Genomic DNA, 23,925 nt, shown 5'->3' with positions numbered 1-23,925 from the left:
CCCTGTTGTGGATGAGTCCAGACCTAGGGGACATGGTTTTAATATTAGGGGTCGCTTTTATCGGACAGAGATGAGGAGAATTATTTCCTCTGAGGGTTGTGCGAGTTTGGAACTTTCTACCTCAGGTGGTGGAAGCAGGTCACTAAATATTTTTTTCATGGCAGAGGTAGATAGATTCTGGTTAGGCAAGGGAATCAAACTTTATCTGGGGTAGATGAGAATTTTAAACACAAACAGATCAGCCAGGATCTAATCAAATGGCAGAACAGGCTTGAGGGGCTGAATGACCTACTTCTGCTCCTAATTTGTTCATATGTTACAGCTAATGCAATGGATTCCCATTGCAATTCAGAAAGGATGTCAAGGTAAATGAAAATATTAATGTCAGGAAAACTGGAGTGAAAAAACCTGCCCCTAGTGAGAAATTGTATATTTTCCAAATACTAGAAATCATTCTCCCAAAGTAGCTCAAGTTCTCCTTAATAGGAGCGGCATGTGGCACAGTGGTTAGTACTGCTGCCTATGGCGCTGAGGTTCGAATACTGGCCATTGGTAACTGTTTGTGCGGAGTTTGCACATTCTCCACGTGTCTGCGTGGGTTTCACTCCCACAACCCAAAGATGTGCAGGTTAGGTGGAGTGGCCCTTAATTGAAAAAATTAATTGGGTACTCTAAAAAAATTTTTTTTTTACCGTTCTCATTAATAGCAGGGACCAGGAGTTTTTCCAGATATCACATACAGATACAAGTTTGTCAAGTCTGATTGTAGCTGCTGGTCTTGCTGCTCAGCTTAGTTTCTTCTGAGAAAGTGGTCAGCTGGTAATGGCACTCAATACGACCCAATTACACTGTCCTCCAAGATCAACTGCCTCAACATTACTCCTTCTCCACAGAAATAAAATCGTGTACCAACTTCATATAGCCCAAGTTACTAAAGGAGGCCACCCAGCCCATCAAACCTGCACTAGCTCTTTCAAAGAGCAATCCAGTTAGTTCCATTTTCCACTCTGCAAATATCCCTGCAATATTTGCTCCTTCACATATTTATCTAATTACGGAGCCTTCACCCAACACCCAATCATACAGTGCACTCCAAATCTTAACCAGTCGGTGTAAAATGTTTTAACTCACGTCATCTGATTTATTTGCTAATCTTAAATCTACGCCTTCTAGCTATTGAGCCTTCAGATATTGTGATCAGTTTTATTTTATTTACTCTATCCAACTCCCTTAGTATTTCAAATGCCTCTACTAAATCTCCTCAGCTTTCTCTGCAGGAAGACCCCCTGCTTTTCTAATTTATCCACTTAGATGCCAACACAGAACCATTCAAGTAAATTGTTTCTGTATCCTTGCCAAAGGTTTCAGGTCTAAAATGTGGAGCCCAGAATTGGATACAATACTCCAACCGGGACCAAACAAATGTTTTACACTGTTTCAGCTTAACTCCCCTTTTGCACTCTATGCCTATATCTGTATAGCCCAGGATCCCATATACTTTGTAAACCTGTCCTGACACCTTCAATTGAGCACACAGTCCTAGGTTTCTCTTTTCTTCTTCTCTTTAAAATCGTACCATGCCCATAGCAACAAGGAACTTCGCTCAGAACAGAATTTATACTTTCATAGAAGTAAAAAGGTAATTGTTATAACCTGCCTACTTGCCATTGGCTGGGGACTAATGACAATCCCACAATCCTGTGGGAGTATGAGCTTCCCCAATGAGGGGGGGGGGGGGGAAGAAACCGTTAGTAAACTCCTAGTATAAATAAAGCTGGCCAGTTTAGGAACCGGCAGGAAGGAGTGTGCAGCAAGGGAAGTTGCTGCTGCTGTTATATATATATATGTTATTGTAAATAAATGTTATTACTTTGTATCCTTAAAACTCGTGCTGGATTCTTCGTGGCCCTTACAAAAGTAATTGACATGAAACATTTACTGTTTCTCTCTCCACAGATGCTGTCAGATCTGCTGAGCAGTTCCTGTGTTTATTCCAGATTTTATCTCAGCCAAAAAACTAGAAAAAGAGATGGTTACTACTTGAAAACACTAAACTCGGAAACCACAGGCCACCTGGGACTTTCTTAGATTGACAGAAGTAATGGTTTTCATTCAGGGTGAGCATAATAAAGGTCTATAAACAAAGCCTTCCCTACCTCGTCAAATATGCGGTTACAAGTTAATTTTCTAAGCGCACATCAATAAGATAAATGACAAACTGTCAATTTGGCCTAGTACGCTTCATTGGACGAAACATTATAAATTAACATCAAAAACATAATTTTTGAACAGAGTATAGTCACATTCACACTACGTGAAAAAATTGACCTGGTCAGGGAGAGGAAAATGGTGCTGCAATTAAACGGCATTGATTAAAAAAAAACAATGAAAACATGTCCACGAACCAAAATGATCAAAAGAACTTGATGCTTATTCATGGCCATCAGTACATTGGTTTCAATTACAGAGAAACTAACAGAAGCACACAGTGGAGATGACAAGAACAAATGCTAACTTGGAGATCTGATGCAGGCGGGGTGGGATCTCTCTAATGAATTTTCTCAAGTTATAATTTCAGATCAACAGTCCTGACTCAGAACTTGAAAATTGCGAACTAGTTAAAAAGCCGCAAGTACCACCTGCCAGTGGCAGTCATCTGTCAAACAATTGAAAGTGGTTGCCTGAATAGGGGGCAATTACTGTACCAGCGATAAGGAACAAGTGATAACTTGGGAATTTGGTGTCGGTGGGAATCCTGTGCAAGGCACTGCTTTCGGAGCTTTTCTTTCAGCATTCAGTAGCTCTTGTTCAAATGCATTATGTTCAAATAGGTGGCAAGGAAGCAGTGGTTAGCACTGTTGTATACAGCGCCAGGGTCTCAGGTTCGATTCCCAGCTTGGGTCACGGTCTGTGCGGAGTCTGCACGTTCTCCCAGCGTCTGTGTGGGTTTCCTCTGGGTGCTCCGGTTTATTCCCACAGTCCAAAGATGTGCAGGTTACGTGGATTGGCTATGCTAAATTGCCCTTAGTGTCCAAAAAAAAAGGGTAGGTGGGTTACTGGGATAGGGTGGAGGTGTGGGCTTAAGTAGGGTGCTCTTTCCAAGGACCAGTACAGACTCAATGGACCGAATGGCCTCCTTTGGCGCTGTACATTCAATGATTCATTAGGTGAGCGGGTAAGGTGATTGATTGGTGCAATAAGATTTTATATCTCGAAATGTGGGCAGTGAATTAAATTGGCGCTGAGGATATAAAAATATTGTATTAAACATATAGCTTAATTCATTAAACTACTTAATGTAGCTACATATAACAGCGGAGTGATTTTTATTTGTTCACAGGATGCAGGCATTGATGGCTAGGATTTATTGTCCTTAAGGTGATGAGCTGCCTTGCTTGAACTGCTGTAGCCCATCTGGTGTAGGTACAGCCACTGTGCTGTTAGAAAGGGAGTTTCAGGATTTTGACTCAGCGATTGTGAAACAATAATAGAGTTCCAAGTCAGGATGGTGAGAAACTCAGAAGGGAACTTGCAAGTGGCTGCTGCCCTTGCCCTTCTAGGTGTGAGGTCAATGGTTTGGAAGGCGTTGTTGAACGAAGCTTGGTGGATTGCTGCAGTGCATCTTGTAGGTGGTAATAATAATAATAATATTTATTAGTGTCACAAGTAGGCTTACATTAGCAATGAAGTGACTGTGAAAATTCCCTAGTCGCCACATTGCAGCGGCTGTTCGGGTACATTCAGAATTCAGAGGGAGAATTCAGAATGTCCAATAACACAAGTTTGACACCATCCAGAACAAAAAGTAGTCTGCTTGATTGACACTCCATTCACTCCTTCCAGCAATGTCTCAGGAAGGGACAGAGGCTTGGGATCTGGGGTACACCATTTAGGACTGAGATGAGGAAACATCTCTTCACTTAAATGAACACGCATATCTTTCGGGACTTGTGGAGAAACCCATGCCGCCACGGGAAGAACGTGGAGACTCGATACAGACAGTGACCCAAGCGGGAATCGAACCCGGAATCCTGTTAACTACTGTTATTGTGCCGCCCACACTGCTGCCACTCTGTGACATAGAAACTAGGTGGTGTATGCTAACCGGCCCCTAAAGCATGGTCCACCATTCAATATCATGGCTGATCATCTATCGCAATGCTATGGGCGAAATTCTCCTACCCGCCCCGCCACATTTCTGCCCCGACCCGCCGGTGGGAGTCTCCGTAACACCGGCCGGTCAATGGGGTTTCCCATTGTGGGGCAGCCCCACGCCGTCGGGAAACCCCCGGGCGCCGGCAAAACGGAGACTCCCGCCGGCAGAGAATAACGCCCCATATTCCTGCTTTCTCCCAATACTCCTTGAAGCCATTAAGAGTCTAAAAAGTCTTTCTTGAATACATCGTGACTTAGCCTTCACAGCATTCTATGGTAGAGAATTCCACAAGTTCACTCCCATTTAAGTGAAGAGATGTTTCCTCATCTCAGTCCTAAATGGTGTACCCCAGATCCCAAGCCTCTGTCCCTTCCTGAGACATTGCTGGAAGGAGTGAATGGAGTGTCAATCAAGCAGACTACTTTTTGTTCTGGATGGTGTCAAACTTGTGTTATTGGAGTTGAACTCCAGGCAAGTGGAGAGTACCCTAGCACACTCCTTAACTGTGCCTTGTAGATGGTGAACAGGCTTTAAGTGTCTGGAGAGTTACACGCAGCAGAAATCCCAGCCTCTGACTTGCTCTTTTCGTCACTGTATGGCTAATCCTGTTCAGTTTCTAGTCAATAGTAACTGTGCGGATGTTAACAGTGAGGATTCAGCAATGGTAATGCCATTGAATCTTTGACTGGAGATGGTCAGTGCCTGATACTTGTGTGGCCTGCATGTTACTGGTCGGACTTCAGCCTAAGCATGAATGATGTCCAGGACAAAGATTGCTTCAGTATCTGAAGATATTTCTGAAGTAGGAACCCAATTAATTAACAATGGAAAAGGGGCAGGACAGGGGGGGGCACAGTGGATAGCACTGCTGCCTCACAGTGCTGAGGACCCAGCTTTGATCCCGCACATTCTCCCCACATCTGCGTGAGTCTCAGGGATGTTCAGAGAAGGTGAACTGGCCACGCTAAATTGCCCCTTATTTGGCAAAATGATAATTGGGTACTCTAAATTTTAAAAAATGGCAAGACAAATCATATGTTGCAGATGTAGCACCTGGGGGCTGGTGACGCCAGCGTGGTGCAAGACACCTACATCTGCAGTGAAGCTGGAGGCTGAGCTTTGGACACTGCGAGGGGGAGGAAGGTTTCCTGGACACTTTGTTCCAGGAGGCAACCATAGGAAGCAATTGAAGAACCTCAGCCGTGAAATTGTCTGACAGATTCAATGTTCTTGCAACTTGTGCGGACGAAATCTGAAACTGCATGGTGGGCAGACAACTGACCACAACATCATGGTGCAGGGAGAAAATAATATTGATTTGATTTATTGTCACATGTACAAATACAGTTAAAAGTATTGTTCTGCTCTCGGTCTCAGCAGATTACTCCATACATAATTATTAATCTATGTTCTATGTATTTAATAATTATAGAACTTGGTAAAATAATGATTATAAAAGATGTAGAAAGAGGATTTGTAGGGGAGAGCTGACAGAGACGCAAAGTTCCTGCACCACCTTGGGGACTTAGCTGCAGCCTGTTGTTTGTTTTGTGCCTGATGTTGGTCTCCTTGGCTCGGTACTATTGTTTGAAGAAATTCTTATCCGCAAAGATTCTGCCGACCTCTCCCTGTAATGTACCGACAGGGCTACAGCCACGCTGCCGTCGAATTGATCCCAACCTTCCCAGCGGCTCTCGCCGCCCAGCAAGCCAGTCGGACTGATCTTCGCCGTTTGCTTGAAGCAGCTCAGCCAAACAGTGTCCGCATGGTGGCCTCACCGGCTCCGCCAGCAGCTCCTGGCAATCCGGGCACATGCACTCAGTCAGGCTGAGGGCATCTTGGGCTCGGACAGGCCACTCCGACTCTTTCGCCCCATTGTGTCCACCAGTAATGTCCATATCCCATGACAAATATTTTAAAAGGCGGTTACAACCATATCTTAAGAGATACAGCCCAAGGGGCAGAATAGTGGCTAGCACTGGTGCCTCACGACACCGAGGACCCAGGTTCGATTCCGGCCCCGGGTCACGGTCTGTGTGGGGTTTGCACATTCACCCAGTGTCTGCGTGGGTCTCACCCGTACAAACCAAAGATTTACAGGGTAGGTGGATTGGCCACACTAAAGTACCACTTAATTTTAAGAACTAAAAAAAAAAAGAGGTACAGCTTGCTTTATGTAAAGTTGAGGATGGTGTTAGCATTGTTTGTTCATGTGGGAGGGCTGCCCAATTCTGTAGGTGATTGAAGGTTCAACCGCTCATAAAAAGGTTAACAGGACCCAGGAATTATCATAGCCCAGGCCTGACGCTGATAAGATCGTGGGGGTTTCTCAGGAGTATAGATGCTGTTCTTTGCAGATTCCTGAAGATTGTATCGCTGTCCAGTGCCAGAATTAAAGACACCTCCTCTGTGCTGGAGAGTATCTTGGGAGTCAGGGGGTAAGGATCTAGTTGTGGTGCACATCGGCACCAATTACATAGGTGGGACTAAAAGAGATGAACAGCTCAGTGTTAAAATTGAAAAGCAGAATGACAAAGGTAATAATCTCTGGATTTACTACCAGAGGCAAAAGCAAATTGGCATATGATAAATAAGATCAGAGTTGGAAGCGTGGTTCGAAGATTGCTGTTGGAGAAAATGGTTTCGATATGGAGATAAATGGCTCACATATAATTGGCATTTCAGAGCCGTGATTACAAGATGAAGACGGTTGGGAAATAATTAATCTAGAGTACAAAACATTTTGAAAAGATGGTAGAATGGAAAAAAAAGAGGGAAAACCCTGATAAAGGATAACATCAATGGAAGGAGAAAGGATACTGGCTCAGAAAAAAATCAGGAGGTAGAATCAGTATGGGTGGTTATTAGGATTTACAATGGTCAGAAAAGACTGGAAGGGGTTTATAGACCAAACAGTAGTTATTCCTTGGGAGCCGGTTTAGCTCAGTGGGCTAGACAGTTGGTTTGTGGTGCAGAACAAGGCCAGCAGCGCAGATTCAATTCCTGTACTAGCTGAGGTTATTCATGAAGGCCCTGTGCCTTCTCACCCTTTCCCCTCGTCTGAGGTGTGGTGATCCTTCGGATAAATCACCACCGGTCAGCTCTCCCCTTCAAAGGGAAAAGCAGCCTATGGTCATCTGGGACTATGGCGACTTTACCTTACCTTTAGTCATGCCATTGGACAGAGCATTAAATAAGAAATTATTGGATCTTGTAACAAAGGTAATTTAACAGTTGTGGGGAACTTTAATCTCCATATAGACTGGACTAAAAGTGGCAAAGGTGATCTGCAAGATGAGTTTGTAGAATACTTCTGTGACAAATTTCCTAGAGCAATATCTTGGGGAACCAACTAAGGATAAAGGTATTTTAAATATAGTATTGTGTAATGAGGCAGGATTAATTAGACATCATAACAAGAAATCTACTGGGGGGCAGCACGGTGGCGCGGTGGATTAGCCCTGCTGCCTCACGGCACCGAGGTCCCAGGTTTGATCCCGGCTCTGGGTCACTGTCCATGTGGAGTTTGCACATTCTCCCAGTGTTTGAGTGGGTTTCGTCCCCACAACCTAAAAGATGTGCAGGCTAGGTGAATTGGCCACGCTAAATTGCCCCTTAATTGGAAAAATGAATTGGCCACTCTAAAATTTGTAGTAAATAAAAAAGAAATCTGAGGAAATAGCGACCATAATATTGCATTTGGAAACATTATATGCCAATCTCAAATAAGAATCTTAAACAAAGCCAATTATTTAGGCATGGGGGGGAAAGAGCTGACCAAGGTTGATTGGTTAAATATGCCAAAAGGCATGATGGTGAGTAAACAATGGGATACATTTTTTTTCATTCAAAATTTTCAACAAAACTACATTCCATTGAAAAACAGCACAGCGAGAAATATCCACCCGTAGCTTGCTAAAGAGGTTAAGGATAGTATTAGATTATAAGAGCCGTATAATATTACAAATAATAGCAAGACTGAAAATTGGGAGTGTTTAAAAACGAGCAACAGGCCACCAAAAAGTTGCTAAAAGGGAAAAAAATAGAATGAAAGTGAACGAGTCAAATGTATAGAGATTGTAAGAGCGGTTATAAGTGTATAAAAAGAGTGTAACTAAAGTAAACTTTCATACTTTTAAAAAATAAATTTAGAGTACCCAATTATTTTTTTCCAATTAAGGAACAATTTAGTGTGGCCAATCCACCTACTCTTCACATCTTTGGGTTGTGGGGGTGAAACCCATGCAGACACGGGGAGAATGTGCAAGCTCCACACAGAAAGTGACCCGGGGTCAGGGTCTAACCCAGGTCCTCAGCGCCGTAGGCAGCAGTGCTAACCACTGGGCCACCGTGCTGCCCTAAACTTTCATACTTTTGAAGCAAAGGCAGGAGAAATCATGGAGAATGCGGAAATGGGAGAGACACTGTATAAATATGCTATGTCTGTTTTCATAGAAGACACAAGTTATACACCAGAAATAGAGTAGTCTAGGGTCTAAAGAGTAAGAAACTGGAGGTAATTAATATCAGAGAAAAGGTTCTGGAGAAATTCAAGGGATTAAAATCTTACATATCCTCAGGACCTGATGGCCACATTAATTCTAAGGTTGTAAAAGAGATCACTGCAGAGATAGTGGATGATTCCACAATGGTCTCAGCAGACTGAAATATAAAACAAAAACAGAAAATAGTGGACAATCCCAGCATCTGTGGAGAGAGATGGGAGCTAACACTTCGAATCTGGATGACTCTTTGCCAAAGCAAGGGAAGGAACGATGAGGGAATACATGATAAACGGCAGGAACCTGGGAAGCAAAGGACCAGGGGGACCTTGGTGTGCATGTACACTGGTCCCGTAAGGTAGCATGACAGGTAGATACAGTGGTTAGACATATGGTATACTTGCCTTTATTAGCCGAGGCATGGAGTTTAAGAGCAGGAAGGTTATGCTGGAACTGTATAAAACGGTGGTTAATAATAATATTTATTAGTGTCACAAGTAGGCTCAACATTAACACTGCAGTGAAGTTACTGTGAAAATCCTCTAGTCGCCACACTCCGGTGCCCGTTCGGGTACACGGAGGGAGAATTTACAATATCCAATTCACCCAGCAGCACATCTTTCAGGACTTGTGGGAGGCAACTGGAGCGCCCAGAGGAAAACCACACAGACACGGGAGAACGTCCAGACTCCGCAAAGTGACCCAAGCCGGGTATCAAACCCAGGTCCCTGGCGCTGTGAAGCAACAGTGCTAACCACTATGCTCCACAGCTAGAGTATTGTGTGCAGTTTTGAAATGTACATTGTAGGAGGAATGTGATGGTATTGGAAAGAGTAATTTACCAGGGATGTTGCCTGGGCTGCAAGAGTTTTATCTATGAAGAGAGACTGGATAAACTGGGGTTGTTTTCCTTGGGAGCAGAGGAGACTGAGGGGGGACATGATTGTGATGTATAAAATTATGAGGTGCACAGCTACAGTGGATAGGCAGAAGCTTTTCCCCTTGGTGGTGGGATCAATGACCAGGGGGCATAGATTTATGGTAAAGGGCAGGAGGTTTACACAGGATGCGAAGAAAAAACTGTTCACCCAGAGGATGGTGAGAGTCTGGAACTCCACCAGAAAGGGTGGAGGAGACAGAGACCCTCATAACATTTAAGAATAATTCAGATGTGCACCTGCAATGCCAAGGCATACAGGCTATGGATCAAGTGCTGGAAAATGGGATAAGAATAGGTGGTTGTTTTTGACTGGTGCAGATGTGATAAGCTGAAGGGCCTTTTCTGTGCTGTAGACCTCTATTACTCTGATTAATTGTGCAGGGCTTCATGAGGCCGTACCTGAACCACCATGTTTAAATGGGGGGGGGGGGGGGGGGGGGGGGGGGGAGAGATGATGGCATAGCAGAAAATCCAGAGGCTCAGGCTAATGTTCTGAGAACATGGGTTGAAATCTCATCATGGTAGCTAACAAAATTTATATTCTTTGTTAATAAATCTGGAACATAAAGTTAGTCTCAGTAAGTGACCGTGAAACTATCGATTGCTGTAAAAACACAGCGGATTTACTAATGTCCTTTAGGGAAGGATACCATCCATCCTTGACCTGTTCGGCCTGGTTGACTCAGATGGCCACAAAAATGGCAAAGCAAACCACTTAGTTCAAGGACAATTAGGGATGGACAACAAATCCCACATCTCATGAAAGAGGAAAAGTATTGGCCTCCATATTTAAGGAAGCATATTGGACATTGGAGGCAGTACTGCAAAGGCTCACTTGATCAGTCCCCTGGAGAGGGTTGTCCAATAATGCGAGGCTGAGTAAATTGGGTCTACATTCTCTGGAACTTAGAATAAGAAGTGATCTCAGATCAGAAGGGACAAGGTAGATACAGAATGGTATTCCCCCTGGCTAGGGAATCAAGTTAGAACAGGTTCTGGGTAAAAGGCCACGTCTGAGATGAAGAGAAATTTCTTTACCCAAGGGATTATGAATTTTTGGAATTTTCCATCACAGATGGTTGTGGATGCACCAGCATTGAATATATTTAAGGCTGTGACAGATAGCCTTGTGTCCCAGGAATTTGGGAGCAGTCAGGAAAGTGGAATCGAAGCCCAAAATCAAACGTCACCATACTGAATGGGGGAGCAGGCTTGCTAGTGGGCAGCACGGTAGCCTTGTGGATAGCACAATTGCTTCACAGCTCCAGGGTCCCAGGTTCGATTCTGGCTTGGGTCATGGTCTGTGCGGAGTCTGCACATCCTCCCCGTGTGTGCGTGGGTTTCCTCCGGGTGCTCCGGTTTCCTCCCACAGTCCAAAGATGTGCGGGTTAGGTGGATTGGCCATGATAAATTGCCCTTAGTGTTGGGTGGGGTTACTGGGTTATGGGGATAGGGTGGCGGTGTTGACCTTGGGTAGGGTGCTCTTTCCAAGAGCCGGTGCAGACTCGATGGGCTGAATGGCCTCCTTCTGCTCTGTAAATTCTATGATAGACTGTATGGTCTTTTCCTGTCCCTATTTATGTTCTTAATCACAAAGTATTAATTGGCAACATATAACACTGCATTCAGAATAAACTTTCCAGATAGCACCTGGTGTGGCCAAAAATAATTACCCTCCTTTTCTCTATAGTAAACCACCAAAAAGTAAAAGCACAACATATTTGCATTTCTGTCACTCATGCATACCCAGTCACAATTTTGTGTTTAGCTACTAGAATTCTAAATTGCAATAATCTTCAACCCATCCGTTTTGGCTCGCCACCCAGAAAACAAAAGATGTTACCTCTCACTTTCTTCAGAATTTTAAAAAACTATTTGTAGTAAAAATCTATGCCTTCTTCAAGTAACATGTTATACCTGAGATTTGCTAGAGCTCACAACTGTTTAGCTTTAAATAAAAAAGGAGGCAAGTAATTATGGAAAAGTTTAATTCATGCTAACTTTCTGGAATGGCAAACACGTAAAAAAAAAAAAATCACAGCACTGCAGTCATAGTACATGGGCAACAAATTATTGAAAAAACATTTGGTACAACCTCGTGATGTTCAAAACAATTTCGTGATAAAAAAAAATTACCTTTCCGAAAGCACGGATGAATTGTTTTCACAAAATTATGTGGAAAGCCACGCAGCAGGGGCCCAGAATTGGCCCATTGACTGTGCTAAAGAACATTTGGGGGGGGGGGGGGTTAAAATATTTTCAAATGCATTGCGGAGATAAGGTGCTCAGTATTTCTTGAACTATGAGCTTTAAGTTTTCGAAGCATTTGCAATTTGAAACTGCGTTTCAATCGTGAAAAATACAAAACATTTTGTTCGTTAGGCCACATATAACTGGACTGAAAAAAGAAAACGATCGCGAGGAGATTTACAGGCAAGGAAGCAAAATATTGCAATTCAGTTAATTTTTGATTCCCAATTTTTCTCCTACCCTAACAATTCTAAGTATTTTCGAGCCTATTTGCCTCCCATCCCCTCCTTTAAAAAGGAACGGGTAAGTGTTGAGAGGGGGTTTCAAAGTTGGAGAGCGGCTCCAGGAATGGGTTGAGGAGAGAATACGCAACCACTGGCTGCTGTTTACCCGCCCGCCACTCTCTCGGGCGCCATGTTGTCTTGTTTTGTCCTCGCCAAAAGCGGCGCCTCACTCTGCTCCGCGGGATCCACCGGCCGGGGACCAAGCGGACGCCAGCCAAGAAAATAAAAAATGCACCACGCGGGTTCGAAATAATAATAGCAAAGAAATGATACGCCGGCGCGGGGGGCGGGGGGACCTCTCTGCGAGTTAACCGTGAGGAAGGGGAGGGGAGCCAGGGGCCCAGCTTCCGCCGGCCGTGAGGGAAGAAGCGGGAAAGAGGCGAACGCGCGTTTGGGAATTAGCATTATTATTAGAACCGGCTCCCGGGTGCGAGGGGCAGGCCTCGATTCAACCGTGAGGCGGGCCGACTTCAACCTCCTTCCCCTCGACCGTGTGTGTGCGTATGGGGAGAAGGGGGCGGGTGTGGGGAGCTGGTGAACTCCAACGCTCAATTCCCCCTAAACCCCCAGGCGCACCGATGCTTGCTTGTTTGATTGCTTGCTTCCTCGCCAGCCAACCCCACCGTTACCTGGTTAAACTCCTCGCCGACATCAGCATAAATGTCGATGTGATCCACACCATCGGCCATTTCAGAGCCTCCCTCCTTCTCGCTCCCTCGCTGCGCCTCGAGCGGCCGTTTGAAGGGTCAGTGCTTCATTTCCGGAAACAGCGCCCTCACCCTCCCCACCAGGCCACCGTCAGAATTACATCCTCGGCTCTTCACTCACACACACCAGAGCAAAGAGTTGGCAAGTCCACAGCCAAAACTTCTTGGAGAGCAACATACCGCCGCCGTTAAGATACCTTCCCGCCTTTGTGAAACATAATTTTACCCGTTTCTCTAGCGTCCTAGTTTACATCTACAGAGCCCGCCCATTCGTTCCGACGGGTTTATGGCCCATCCCTAATCCTATCAACATTTCCACAAGCACACTCGAGGCCTTCCGTGCTCGGTGGGCACTGCAGGGGTTGGACTGTATTATCGACCCTGATTTTCACATTTTGGTTTGATTGGTTTTAAGTTTCCGTTTCCTCTTCATTCCTTTTGGGCTGTGCTCCGATTGTTCTTTGGGAGCAGCCCCTTTTAATTTGTCCATCGCTTAATTTTTGTTCTTCTATTTAATTGGGCCTTATAAAACCAACCCTATCAACATTGCCTTCTCTTCCTGATTTCCTCCTCACCTTCCTCATAATATTTCTACTAATCAGTTTACAACTATGCCCCATTGTCACTGACGTAAGGTAAATATGTCCTCACCACCCACTCCATCCAGACCCTTCACAGTTTGGTACATCTCAATTTAATCTCCCCCAGCCTCTATTCTAATAATAATAGTAAGAAGTCTTACAACACTAGGTTAAAGTCCAACAGGTTTGTTTCAAATCACTAGCTTTCGGAGCACTGCCCCTTCCTCAGGTGAAGGAAGGAGCAGCACTCCTGAGGAAGGAGCAGCGCTCTGAAAGCTAGTGATTCAAAACAAACCTGTTGGACTTTAACCTGGTGTTGTAAGACTTTTTACTGTGCTTACCCCAGTCCAATGCCGGCATCTCCACATAATGGCTAATAATAATAATCTTTATTATTGTCACAAGAAGGCTTACACTAGAATGAAGTTACTGTGAAAATCCCCTAGTTGCCACATTCCGGTGTCTGTTCAGGTACACAGAGGGAGAATTCAGAATGTCCTATTCACCTAAGGAGAACAACTAAAAGTTGCATTTTTCCAGTCCTGGCAACATCCTTGTAAATCTCCTCTGTACCCTCTCTCGTGCAAACACATCCTTTCTGAAATGAAGTAACCCTGTCCAAGAGCAAGGGCTCCCCCCTCAGCCGTCGATAAAAAAGCAAATCTTTAACAAAAAGACAACCTCCCCCAGCAGCTGATGGTAACCAGTTCCCTAAAAAAGGAGACAAAAGACTGCCACCTCCAGTAGAACCCTTCCACCGGCCCCCTCATGGTAGACTTGATCTTCTCAATGTACAAAACTTCCATCAGGTCCCCCTAGGCAGGGTGAGGCTTTAAGTGGCATCGGGGACCTCCCAAGCAGAACATGCCTCCGAGCTATTAACGAGGCAAAGGCTAGGACATCTGAATTTGTCCCCGTCTGTAGCACTGGTGAGTCAGATACCCGAACAGAGCCTCCAACAAGCACGGCTCCAACTGAATACCCCAAATCCCCGATATAGTGTCGAAAAAGGAAACCCAGAAACTTACAAGCTTGGGGCAAGACCAAAACATGTGGGCTATCTCCACCGGACCCAAAGTGAATCGTGTAGGGGACAATGGGAATGGGGCAGTAACCAGAGCCCTCAGATACGACCCTATGCACAAACCTTCCTCCATCTGCTCCCAATGAGAATCCGGATTCCTGAGCCAGCGCCGCACTTTTTCATACTTTGCCTTCTAATAATAACATAACAGATTAGTTAGTCCAAACCCCCCCGCCTCAACTGCCTATACCTTGGCAGAAACCTCCTATGAACCCGTGGGGTCTTACCAGCTCAAATAAAAGTACAGTAAGAAGTTTTACAACACCAGGTTAAAGTCCAACAGGTTTGTTTCGATGTCACTAGCTTTCGGAGCGCTGCTCCTTCCTCAGGCGAATAAAAATAAAAGTAGATATCAATTTATTGACGGTGAAAAAGAAAGCCTTGAGAAGAAAGACTGGAAGACACAGGAAAAGCTGTCCCAGCCTTTTCAAGTTGGCGTTCACCCCATCCACCAGGATAGCGAAGTTTAAATAAAAGAAAAATTTAGGGTACCCAATTCTTTTTGTCCAATTAAGGGGCAATTTAGCGTGGCCAATCCACCTACCCTGCACATCCTTTGGGTTGTGGGGGGGAAATCCACACAAACACAAGGAAAATGTGCAAACTCGTTTTTCCCGCGCTATGGAGTTTTTCCCGCGCTATAGAGATGATGGCGGGAAGATAGGCGCAGGAAGGAAGAGAGTTCCACACACAGGGGGGGTCAAGGAGAAAACGGGGGAAGCCGGGGTCAGTTAGAGTTAGCTGACTTTCAGAAGCATCATGGGGGGAGTAACCATGCTAGATGGGGATCTAGCGGGGGAGGGGGGGGAACAACTGGGTTGCTGCTGCTGAGAGCGAGGGGGAGCTGGCAAGAGAAGAGGTGGTCGGGACAGGAAGGCGCCGCCTGGGGGACGGGTGGGTGCGCGGGACCCGGACGGGGGGCTGGCCTAGAACAGGGGATGGCTAGTCGGCGGGGGTGGGGGGGGGGGGGGATCCGGCTGATCACGTGGAATGTGAGAGGCCTGAATGGGCTGATTAAGAGAGCCCGAGTGTTCGCGCACTTAAAAAGACTGAAGGCAGATGTAGTCATGCTTCAGGAGACGAATCTGAAGGTGGCAGATCAGGTTAGGTTAAGGAAAGGATGGGTGGGACAGGTGTTCCACTCAGGGTTGAACGCGAAAAATAGGGGGGTGGCGATATTGGTGGGGAAGCGGGTGTCGTTCGAGGCTAGGAATATAGTGGTGGATAACGGGGGTTGATACGTGATTGTGAGTGGTAGATTGCAGGGAAAGGAGGTTGTGCTGGTAAATGTATATGCCCCGAACTGGGATGACATGGGATTTATGAAGCGGATGCTGGGACGTATTGTTGCTCTTTTTAACCTTAGTCTATTTGCTCTGTTTACGTCACTTTTGCTCATGAGTCGCCAGGTATCTTTATGATACCGCCACGTGGTACAAGTTCAGGTTATGATTAATAACACAGCACACCACTTAGTAAGGATTAAAACAACGGTCATTTATTATATATAACAAGCAATATTAATACCCTAATACTACTTTCTATATAATAAACCTATCACTACTGGCCAATACTTAACTTAGGAAGAGCCCACCAGGTCAGGGAAACGAATGGCTTGTCCAATCAAATCTGGCCCGCGGGATTCAAAAGGCTGCTACAGGTCGGTGGCTAGGTGTCTCTACCGGATAGCGATCGTTGGATTCAAACTTACAGTTGCCGGTGGCTGGTCTTGCGAAGGTCTCGAGCAGGCGAAGGTGAGAGAGAGAGAGATCTGAACTTGGACCTTCACTTTTATAGGGCCCAGGGGCTTCCCGCCTCCCGGGGTGGCCCTTGACCCTGAGTCCCAAGTGATTGGATTCTGTCCCCAATCTCTGGGGTCGATGTGTCCAATGGTGAGGCGATTCCTCGATCGGGGGGTGGTCGCTCACCTGTCTTTGTTTCGGCCACTGAAGGCGCCGACAGGTCTGGCCCGGTATTCAATTGCTAATATGTTGCAATTGTTCCCGGGAATAGCCGATTTAACTGTGGATGTCTGAATAGATTAGCTGCAAACAGTCCTGAATGCAACTGCGGATACCTGGGTTGATGGGCTGTTGATAGCCCTGAGTATCGATCTGGACTACCTTCCCAGAGCCGAATATGCAAAACTGTCTGCAGCTGCCTGCTTGTGTCTTCTTGGCTGCTTTTCCCAGCAGTCTTTCGGGTTAGCCGTTTTAAACTGGGTTTTGGCCAGATTAATCGGAACGCAGCCATTTTACATGGCTACAGTATCCCGGACCTGGAGGTGGGAAGCCTGGTAACGGGGGGGGGGGTGGGGGGGGGGATTTCAATACTGTGCTGGATCCAGGGCTAGACCGGTCAAGATCCAGGACCAGAAGAAGGCCGGCAGCAGCCAAGGTGCTTAGGGGGTTCATGGAGCAAATGGGGGGAGTGGATCCGTGGAGATTTGCTAGGCCGTTGGCCAAAGAGTTCTTCTTTTTCTCCCATGTCCACAAGGTATACTCCCGAATAGATTTCTTTGTTTTGAGCAGAGCACTGATCTCGAAGGTGGCGGGAACGGAGTACTCGGCCATAGCCTTTTCGGACCATGCCCCGCACTGGGTGGATCTGGAATTGGGAGAGGAGAGGGAGCAGCGCCCACTCTGGCGACTGGATGTGGGACTATTAGCGGATGAGGGGGTCTGTGGAAGGGTGCGGGGATGTATTGAGAGGTACCTGGTGGCCAATGATGATGGTGAGGTCCAGGTGGGGGTAGTATGGGAAGCGCTGAAGGCGGTGGTTAGGGGAGAGCTGATCTCCATTAGGGCTTATAAGGAGAAACAAGACGGCAAAGAAAGAGAGAGATTAATGGGGGAGATTTTGAGGGTGGATAAAAGATATGCGGAGGCCCCGGACGAAGGACTAAATAGAGAGAGGCGAAGACTTCAGACGGAGTTTGACCTGCTGACCACAGTGGAGGAAGGCACAGGGGATGAGATACGAATATGGGGAAAAGGTGAGCCGGCTGCTGGCCCACCAACTTCGCAAGACGATAGCGGCGAGGGAAATTGGGGGAGTTAGGGATTAAACGGGAACTACGGAGTCGAGAGCAGGGAAGATAAATGAGGTGTTTAGGACCTTTTATGAGAGGCTATATAGGTCCCAACCCCCGGAGGGAAAAGAGGGAATGCAACAGTTTCTGGACCAATTAAGGTTCCCGAGGGTGGAGGAGCAGGAGGTGGCAGGTCTGGGGGCGCCAATTGAGGTGGATGAGGTGACTAAAGGGCTGGGGAACATGCAGGCAGGGAAGGCCCCGGGACCAGACGGGTTCCCGGTGGAATTTTACAGGAAATATGCGGACTTGTTGGCCCGCTGCTGACGAGAACCTTTAACGAGGCCAGAGAAGGGGGGACTCTACCCCCGACAATGTCGGAGGCGATGATAATCCTGAAGCGGGATAAAGATCCCCTGCAATGCGGGTCATATAGGCCTATCTCACTCCTGAATGTAGACGCCAAGCTGCTGGCAAAAGTGCTGGCGACGAGGATCGATGATTGTGTCCCGGGGGTGGTGCATGAAGACCAGACAGGGTTTGTAAAGGGGAGACAATTGAATGTCAACATGCGACGGCTGTTGGAGGTGATAATGATGCCCCCAGCGGAGAGGGAGGCAGAGATAGTGGTGGCGATGGATGCAGAGAAGGCATTCGATAGGGTAGAGTGGGAGTATCTATGGGAGGTGTTGAGGAGGTTTGGGTTCGGGGAGGGGTTTGCCAGTTGGGTCAGACTCCTATACAGGGCCCCAGTGGCAAGTGTAGTCACAAACCGGCAAAGATCGGAGTATTTTCGGTTACATAGGGGAACAAGGCAGGAGTGCCCCCTGTCCCCATTACTGTTCGCGTTGGCAATTGAACCACTGGCCATAGCGTTGAGAGACTCCAAGAAATGGAGGGGGGTGGTTAGAGGGGGAGAGGAACATCGAGTGTCACTCTACGCAGATGACCTACTGCTATATGTGGCGGATCCTGTAGAGGGGATGACAGAGGTTATGCAGATACTGAGGGAGTTTGGAGATTTTTCGGGATACAGGCTAAATATGGGGAAGAGTGAGCTTTTCGTAATACACCCTGGGGACCAGGGAAGAGGAATAGACGCCCTGCCGTTAAGGAGAGTGGAAAGGAGCTTCCGATATTTGGGGATTCAGGTAGCTAGGAGTTGGGGAACTCTACACAAACTCAATCTGATGCGACTGGTGGTGCAGATGGAGGAGGATTTCAAGAGGTGGGATATGTTGCTGCTCTCACTGGCGGGCAGAGTGCAGGCGGTAAAAATGATGGTTCTCCCAAGGTTTCTTCTTGTGTTTCAATGTCTGCCCATTCTGATCATGAAGGCCTTTTTCAAGAAAATAGACAGGAGCGTTATGAGTTTTGTGTGGGCAGGGAAGACCCCGAGGGTAAGGAGGGGGTTCCTGCAGCGTAGCAGGGACAGAGGGGGACTGGCGTTGCCGAACATGGACAACTACTACTGGGCCGCCAATGTGGCGATGGTTTGTAAGTGGATGAGGGAGGGAGAGGGGGCGGCGTGGAAGAGGCTGGAGATGGCGTCCTGTAAGGGAATGAGCCTAAAGGCGCTGGTGACGGCGCCGCTGTCGCTCTCCCCGAAAAGGTATACCACAAACCCAGTAGTGGTGGCAACCTTAAGGATCTGGGGGCAGTGGAGGCGACACAGTGGGGTGATGGGTGCCTTGGTGTGGTCCCCGAACAGGAACAACCATAGGTTTGTCCCAGGAAGGATGGACGGAGGGTTCCAGAGCTGGCATCGGGCAGGAATTAGGAGATTGAGAGATTTGTTTATTGATGGGACGTTTGCGAGCCTGGAAGCGCTGGAGGAAAAATATGAGCTGCCCCCGGGGAATAGTTTTAGATACGTGCAAGTGAGGGCGTTTACCAGGCAACAGGTGAGGGAATTTCCACTGCTCCCGACACAGGGGATTCAAGATAGAGTGATTTCCGGGGTATGGGTCGGGGAGGGCAAAGTGGCCGAAATATATCAGGAGATGAGAGACGAGGGGGAGGCGCTGGTTGAGGAACTGAAGGGAAAATGGGAAGAAGAGCTGGGGGAGGAGATTGAGGAGGGGCTGTGGGCTGATGCCCTAAGTAGGGTAAATTCCTCATCCTCGTGTGCCAGGCTTAGCCTGATACAATTTAAGGTTTTACACAGAGCACATATGACGGGAGCAAGACTGAGCAGGTTCTTCGGAGTGGAGGACAGGTGCGAGAGGTGCTTGGTAAGCCCGGCGAACCACACACACATGTTCTGGTCGTGTCCGGCACTGGATGAGTACTGGAGGGGAGTGGCAAAGGTGATCTCAAAGGTGGTGAAGGTCCGGGTCAAGCCAGGCTGGGGGTTAGCTATATTTGGGGTAGCGGAAGAGCCGGGAGTGCAGGAGGCGAAAGAGGCCGATATTCTGACCTTTGCGTCCCTGATAGCCTGGCGAAGGATCTTGAAGGAAGCGAAACCCCCCGGCATGGAGGCCTGGATAAACGATATGGCAGGGTTCATAAAACTAGAACGAATGAAATTTGCGCTGAGAGGATCGGCTCAGGGGTTCTCCAGGTGGTGGCAACCGTTCTTTGACTATCTCGCGGAACGTTAAGGGAAAATAGATCGTCAGCAGCAGCAGCCCAGGGGGGGGGGAGCACTATTTTTTGTTACTTTGTTAGCTCACTATTGTATTTAAATAATGTTATTTATCAGTTACCGTGCTATTTTTATGTTGATTTGTAAAGTGGAAAAATTCTGTTTGAAAACTTTAATAAAATATATTTTTTTAAAAAGAAAATGTGCAAACTCCACACAGACAGTGACCCAGAGCCAGGATTGAACCTGGGACCTCAGTGCCTCGAGGCAGCAGTGCTAACCATTGCACCACCGTGCTGCCGCCAGGATAACAAAGTTACGTTTTTGGAGCAAGGCCCAATCATGAACCACCCGGATTTCCAGATAATGGAAGGTAGTCCTGACCGGGATAAATAACGAACTCCTCAGATCTGCTCCCCTCCTTGGGGGGGCTCACTAGAAAATATTTACTTTGGTCCAGATTCAGCTTGTATCCTGAGAAGGAGCCCAAACCCCTGAGTAGCCTCATTATCTCATCCATATTGGAGAGTGGGTCAGTGATATATAGCAACAAATCATCAGCATAATTACCCACACTCTGATGTTTCCTTCCCCCACTCTATCCCCTCCATCTGGTGGACGACCTCAATGCAATGGTCAACTGTTCAATTGCTAAGTTAAACAAAAGTGGGGATAATGGACACCACTGCCTTATTCCCCATTCAGTTGAGCTCAGGGCATTAGTACGCTACTTGCAATGGGGGCCCTGTACAAAAGCCATGATATCATAAATTTTGGCCCAAAGCCAACCCTTCCATGGTTTTCAAAGAGGTACCTCCACTCAACCCGATCAAATGCTTTCTCACCATCCATTAAAATAATCTCCCCTGGCTCAGGCCCTAAGGAGGGCGACAACACAACTTTTAACAATTTCCGAATGTTGGCCGATAACTGCTGACCCTTAACAAAACCAGTCTGCTCCTCTGAAATCACCCTGGGAAGGCAAGGCTCCAAAGGTGTTGCCAAAAGAGGTCGATACGACCCATATTCAATGGGATTCTTTCCTTCTTCAGAATCAAGAAAATCGATGCCTGCTCCAACGTGGCCAGCAACATCCCCTGCGACATGGAATCATTAAACCTATCCAGCAAAAGTGGGACCAACTGACCCACAAACTGTTGTAAAATGTAATAAGGAATCCATCTGCACCCGGTACTCTACCCGTCTGCATTAACTTGATACAGTTCATGACGTCTTCCGGCCCAATCAACACCTCCAACTCCTGCCTTCTCTCCTGCTCCACCTCCGGGAAGGTCAACCCATCCAAAAACTGCATCATTGATAATCTCTACTCTGGGGGCTCTGACTTATACAGCTGACTGTTGAAGGCCTCAAATGCCTCATTCACCTTCTCTGGGGTGGAAACCAACTCGCCACCCAAGTCTGTACAAACAACTCCAACGGTAAAATATATAAACCACAACTTTGCCCAGAAAAAACACCCAATAACAAAGCCCATAACAACCCATTGCCCTCCCCCACAATACAAAAATCCCGCAAAAAAATACAGATAGGATGAACCTAACAATGAGCAAATATCTAACTTCTTAGCTTTAATTCACCTCCAGTCCATGCTTCTTGACGAACTCATTTGCATTCCCCGGCGCGTCAAAGTAATAATCTCTCTACTTGAAAGTCATCCGACGATGAACCGGGTACACCACTAAATTTCACATTACTCTTGCATAGCATGGTCTTGGCCTTATTGAACACCACATTCCTTCTTGCCAGCTCTGCCCCAACATCCTGATATATCCTTTTGTTTTGTAAATTTGAAGTGCCCAATTCTTTTTTATCCAATTAAGGGACAATGACCTATCCTGCACATCTTTGGGTTGTGGGGGTGAGACCCCCGCAGACACGGGGAGAATGTGCAAACTTCACACGGATAGTGACCCGGGGTCGGGATTGAACCAGGGTCTTTGGCGCCGTGAGGTAGTAGTACTAACCACTGCACCACCGTGCCACCCTAAGAACCGAAAAGCATAATACCTTTTAAAAGATGTGAAATGGCTCAATGTTGATGTTCAGAGAGACTTGGATGTACACATAGAAGGAAGACCAAAAGAAGCACGCAGATACAGCAAGCAATTAGGAAGGCAAATGGCCTTTACTTTATTGTTCTTTCATGGGGTGTGGGCATCGCTGGCTAGGCCAACATTTATTGCCCATCCATAATTGGCTATTATTGTAAAGGAATTAGTATATAAAAGTAAGAAGTCCTGCAACAACGGTACAGGGATTTGGTAAGACCACATCCGGAGTGCTGTAAGAAGAATTGACCACCATATTTAATGAAGAAAATAATTGCATTGGGGATGATAGAGCAAAGGTTCACTAGATTGCTTCCTGGATGAGAGGGTTATCCGATGATGAGAGTCTGAGTAAATTAGGCCTATACTCTCTGGAGTTTAGACGAATGAGAAGTCATCTCATTGCAATATACAAGATTCTGAAGAGGATCCTCCCTCCTCACTGTCCAAGGTCCCACACACTCCTTTCAGGTGAAGCAGATTTCACTTGCACCTCCTTCAATTTGGTTTATTGTATTCGCTGCACCCAATGCGGTCTCTTGTTCGTTGGGGAGACTAAGCGCAGACTGGGTGAACGCTTTGTGGAACACGTTCACTCAGTCAGCAAGCATGACCTCGACCTTCCTGTCACTTGTCATTTCAACTTAGCAACTTGCTCTCATGCCCACATATCCGTCCTTGGTCTCTGCAATGTCTCTGCAATGAAGCCCAATGCAAACTGGAGAAACACTACCTCATCTTCCAACTATGCACTTTACAACATTCTGGAGGTAACATTGAGTTCAATTACTTCAGACTATGAACACTCTCCTTAATCTTGACCGCTTCTTTTTTTAAAAATTCCAATTAAGGGGCATTTTAGCGTTTCTGATACAGCCACTCCACCTACCCTGCACATCTTTGGGTTGTGAGGGTGAGACCCACGCAGACATGGGGAGAATGTGCAAACTCCACACGGAGGGTGACTCGGGACTGGGATTCAGCCCTGGTCCTCGGCACTGTGATGCAGCAGTGCTAACCACTGAGCCACTGTCCCGCCCTTTGACCCCTTTTTATTTATTTTTAAGAAAAATATTTTTATTCTCCTCCTTTTTCACATTTTCATCAAATTTGTACCCACCAAAAATAATCAACAGTAACAAATACAATGGCAATCCCCTGGCCAACAATCCCTTTATCCCACCCACCCCCAAACAGCCCCCAACATTTTAAAGACAAAACACTAAAGAAAGAAAATCAGGAATCCACCATCAACCCATACATAGTGTAGCCACCTGGGATGGCCACTTCCAACTAGGTACAGGGCAACTCGCAAAGACTGATGAATAAAATGGACAAGCCAAAAATCAGGCAGGCTCAGAGCCTGAAATGCATATTTGTCAGCAAAGTCCAGACGGCATCGAAACTCCGTCCCATTAGCATGTTAATCAGGCCAATTAGCAGGTGATGGCCCATCTTCCCCAAAACAAAGGACTGGTACTCCAGCAACCGGGACAGCCCCAGACAATTCGGCGCCACTCCCTGTCCAAGGGAAACGCAAACAACGGGGTCAATGACCGCTTGGGACACGCCCAGCCATCCAGATCCCCGCCCACTTATTGGCTAAGAAATCGAACAGTGATCAGGGATCACCCAATTAGTAAGGCCCAAATCGAAGGACCGCCCAAAAGAGCGCGAAAACCCCCCCGAGTATAAAAGAAGAGTTTGCCATATGTTCACTCTCTTTGGGCC

At 46.7% G+C, this 23,925-nt stretch overlaps 1 protein-coding gene across 2 annotated transcripts in view; it reads right to left on the bottom strand.

Annotated features, from left to right (window-relative positions):
• cpsf6 (cleavage and polyadenylation specific factor 6) overlaps positions 1-12,914 on the bottom strand; it is a 62,347-nt gene extending 49,433 nt beyond the window's left edge. For both annotated transcript variants that reach the window (XM_072485082.1, XM_072485083.1), the window contains exon 1: positions 12,762-12,914. In XM_072485082.1, coding sequence (XP_072341183.1) covers positions 12,762-12,821 — 60 coding nt within the window. In that variant the 5' untranslated portion in view covers positions 12,822-12,914. The remainder of the gene's footprint in view (positions 1-12,761) is intronic.
• Positions 12,915-23,925: the final 11,011 nt, after the last annotated feature.

Source organism: Scyliorhinus torazame, chromosome 19, assembly GCF_047496885.1.
Source record: "Scyliorhinus torazame isolate Kashiwa2021f chromosome 19, sScyTor2.1, whole genome shotgun sequence".
NCBI lineage: Eukaryota > Metazoa > Chordata > Chondrichthyes > Carcharhiniformes > Scyliorhinidae > Scyliorhinus > Scyliorhinus torazame.
This window is presented reverse-complemented; position numbering and strand designations above follow the sequence as displayed.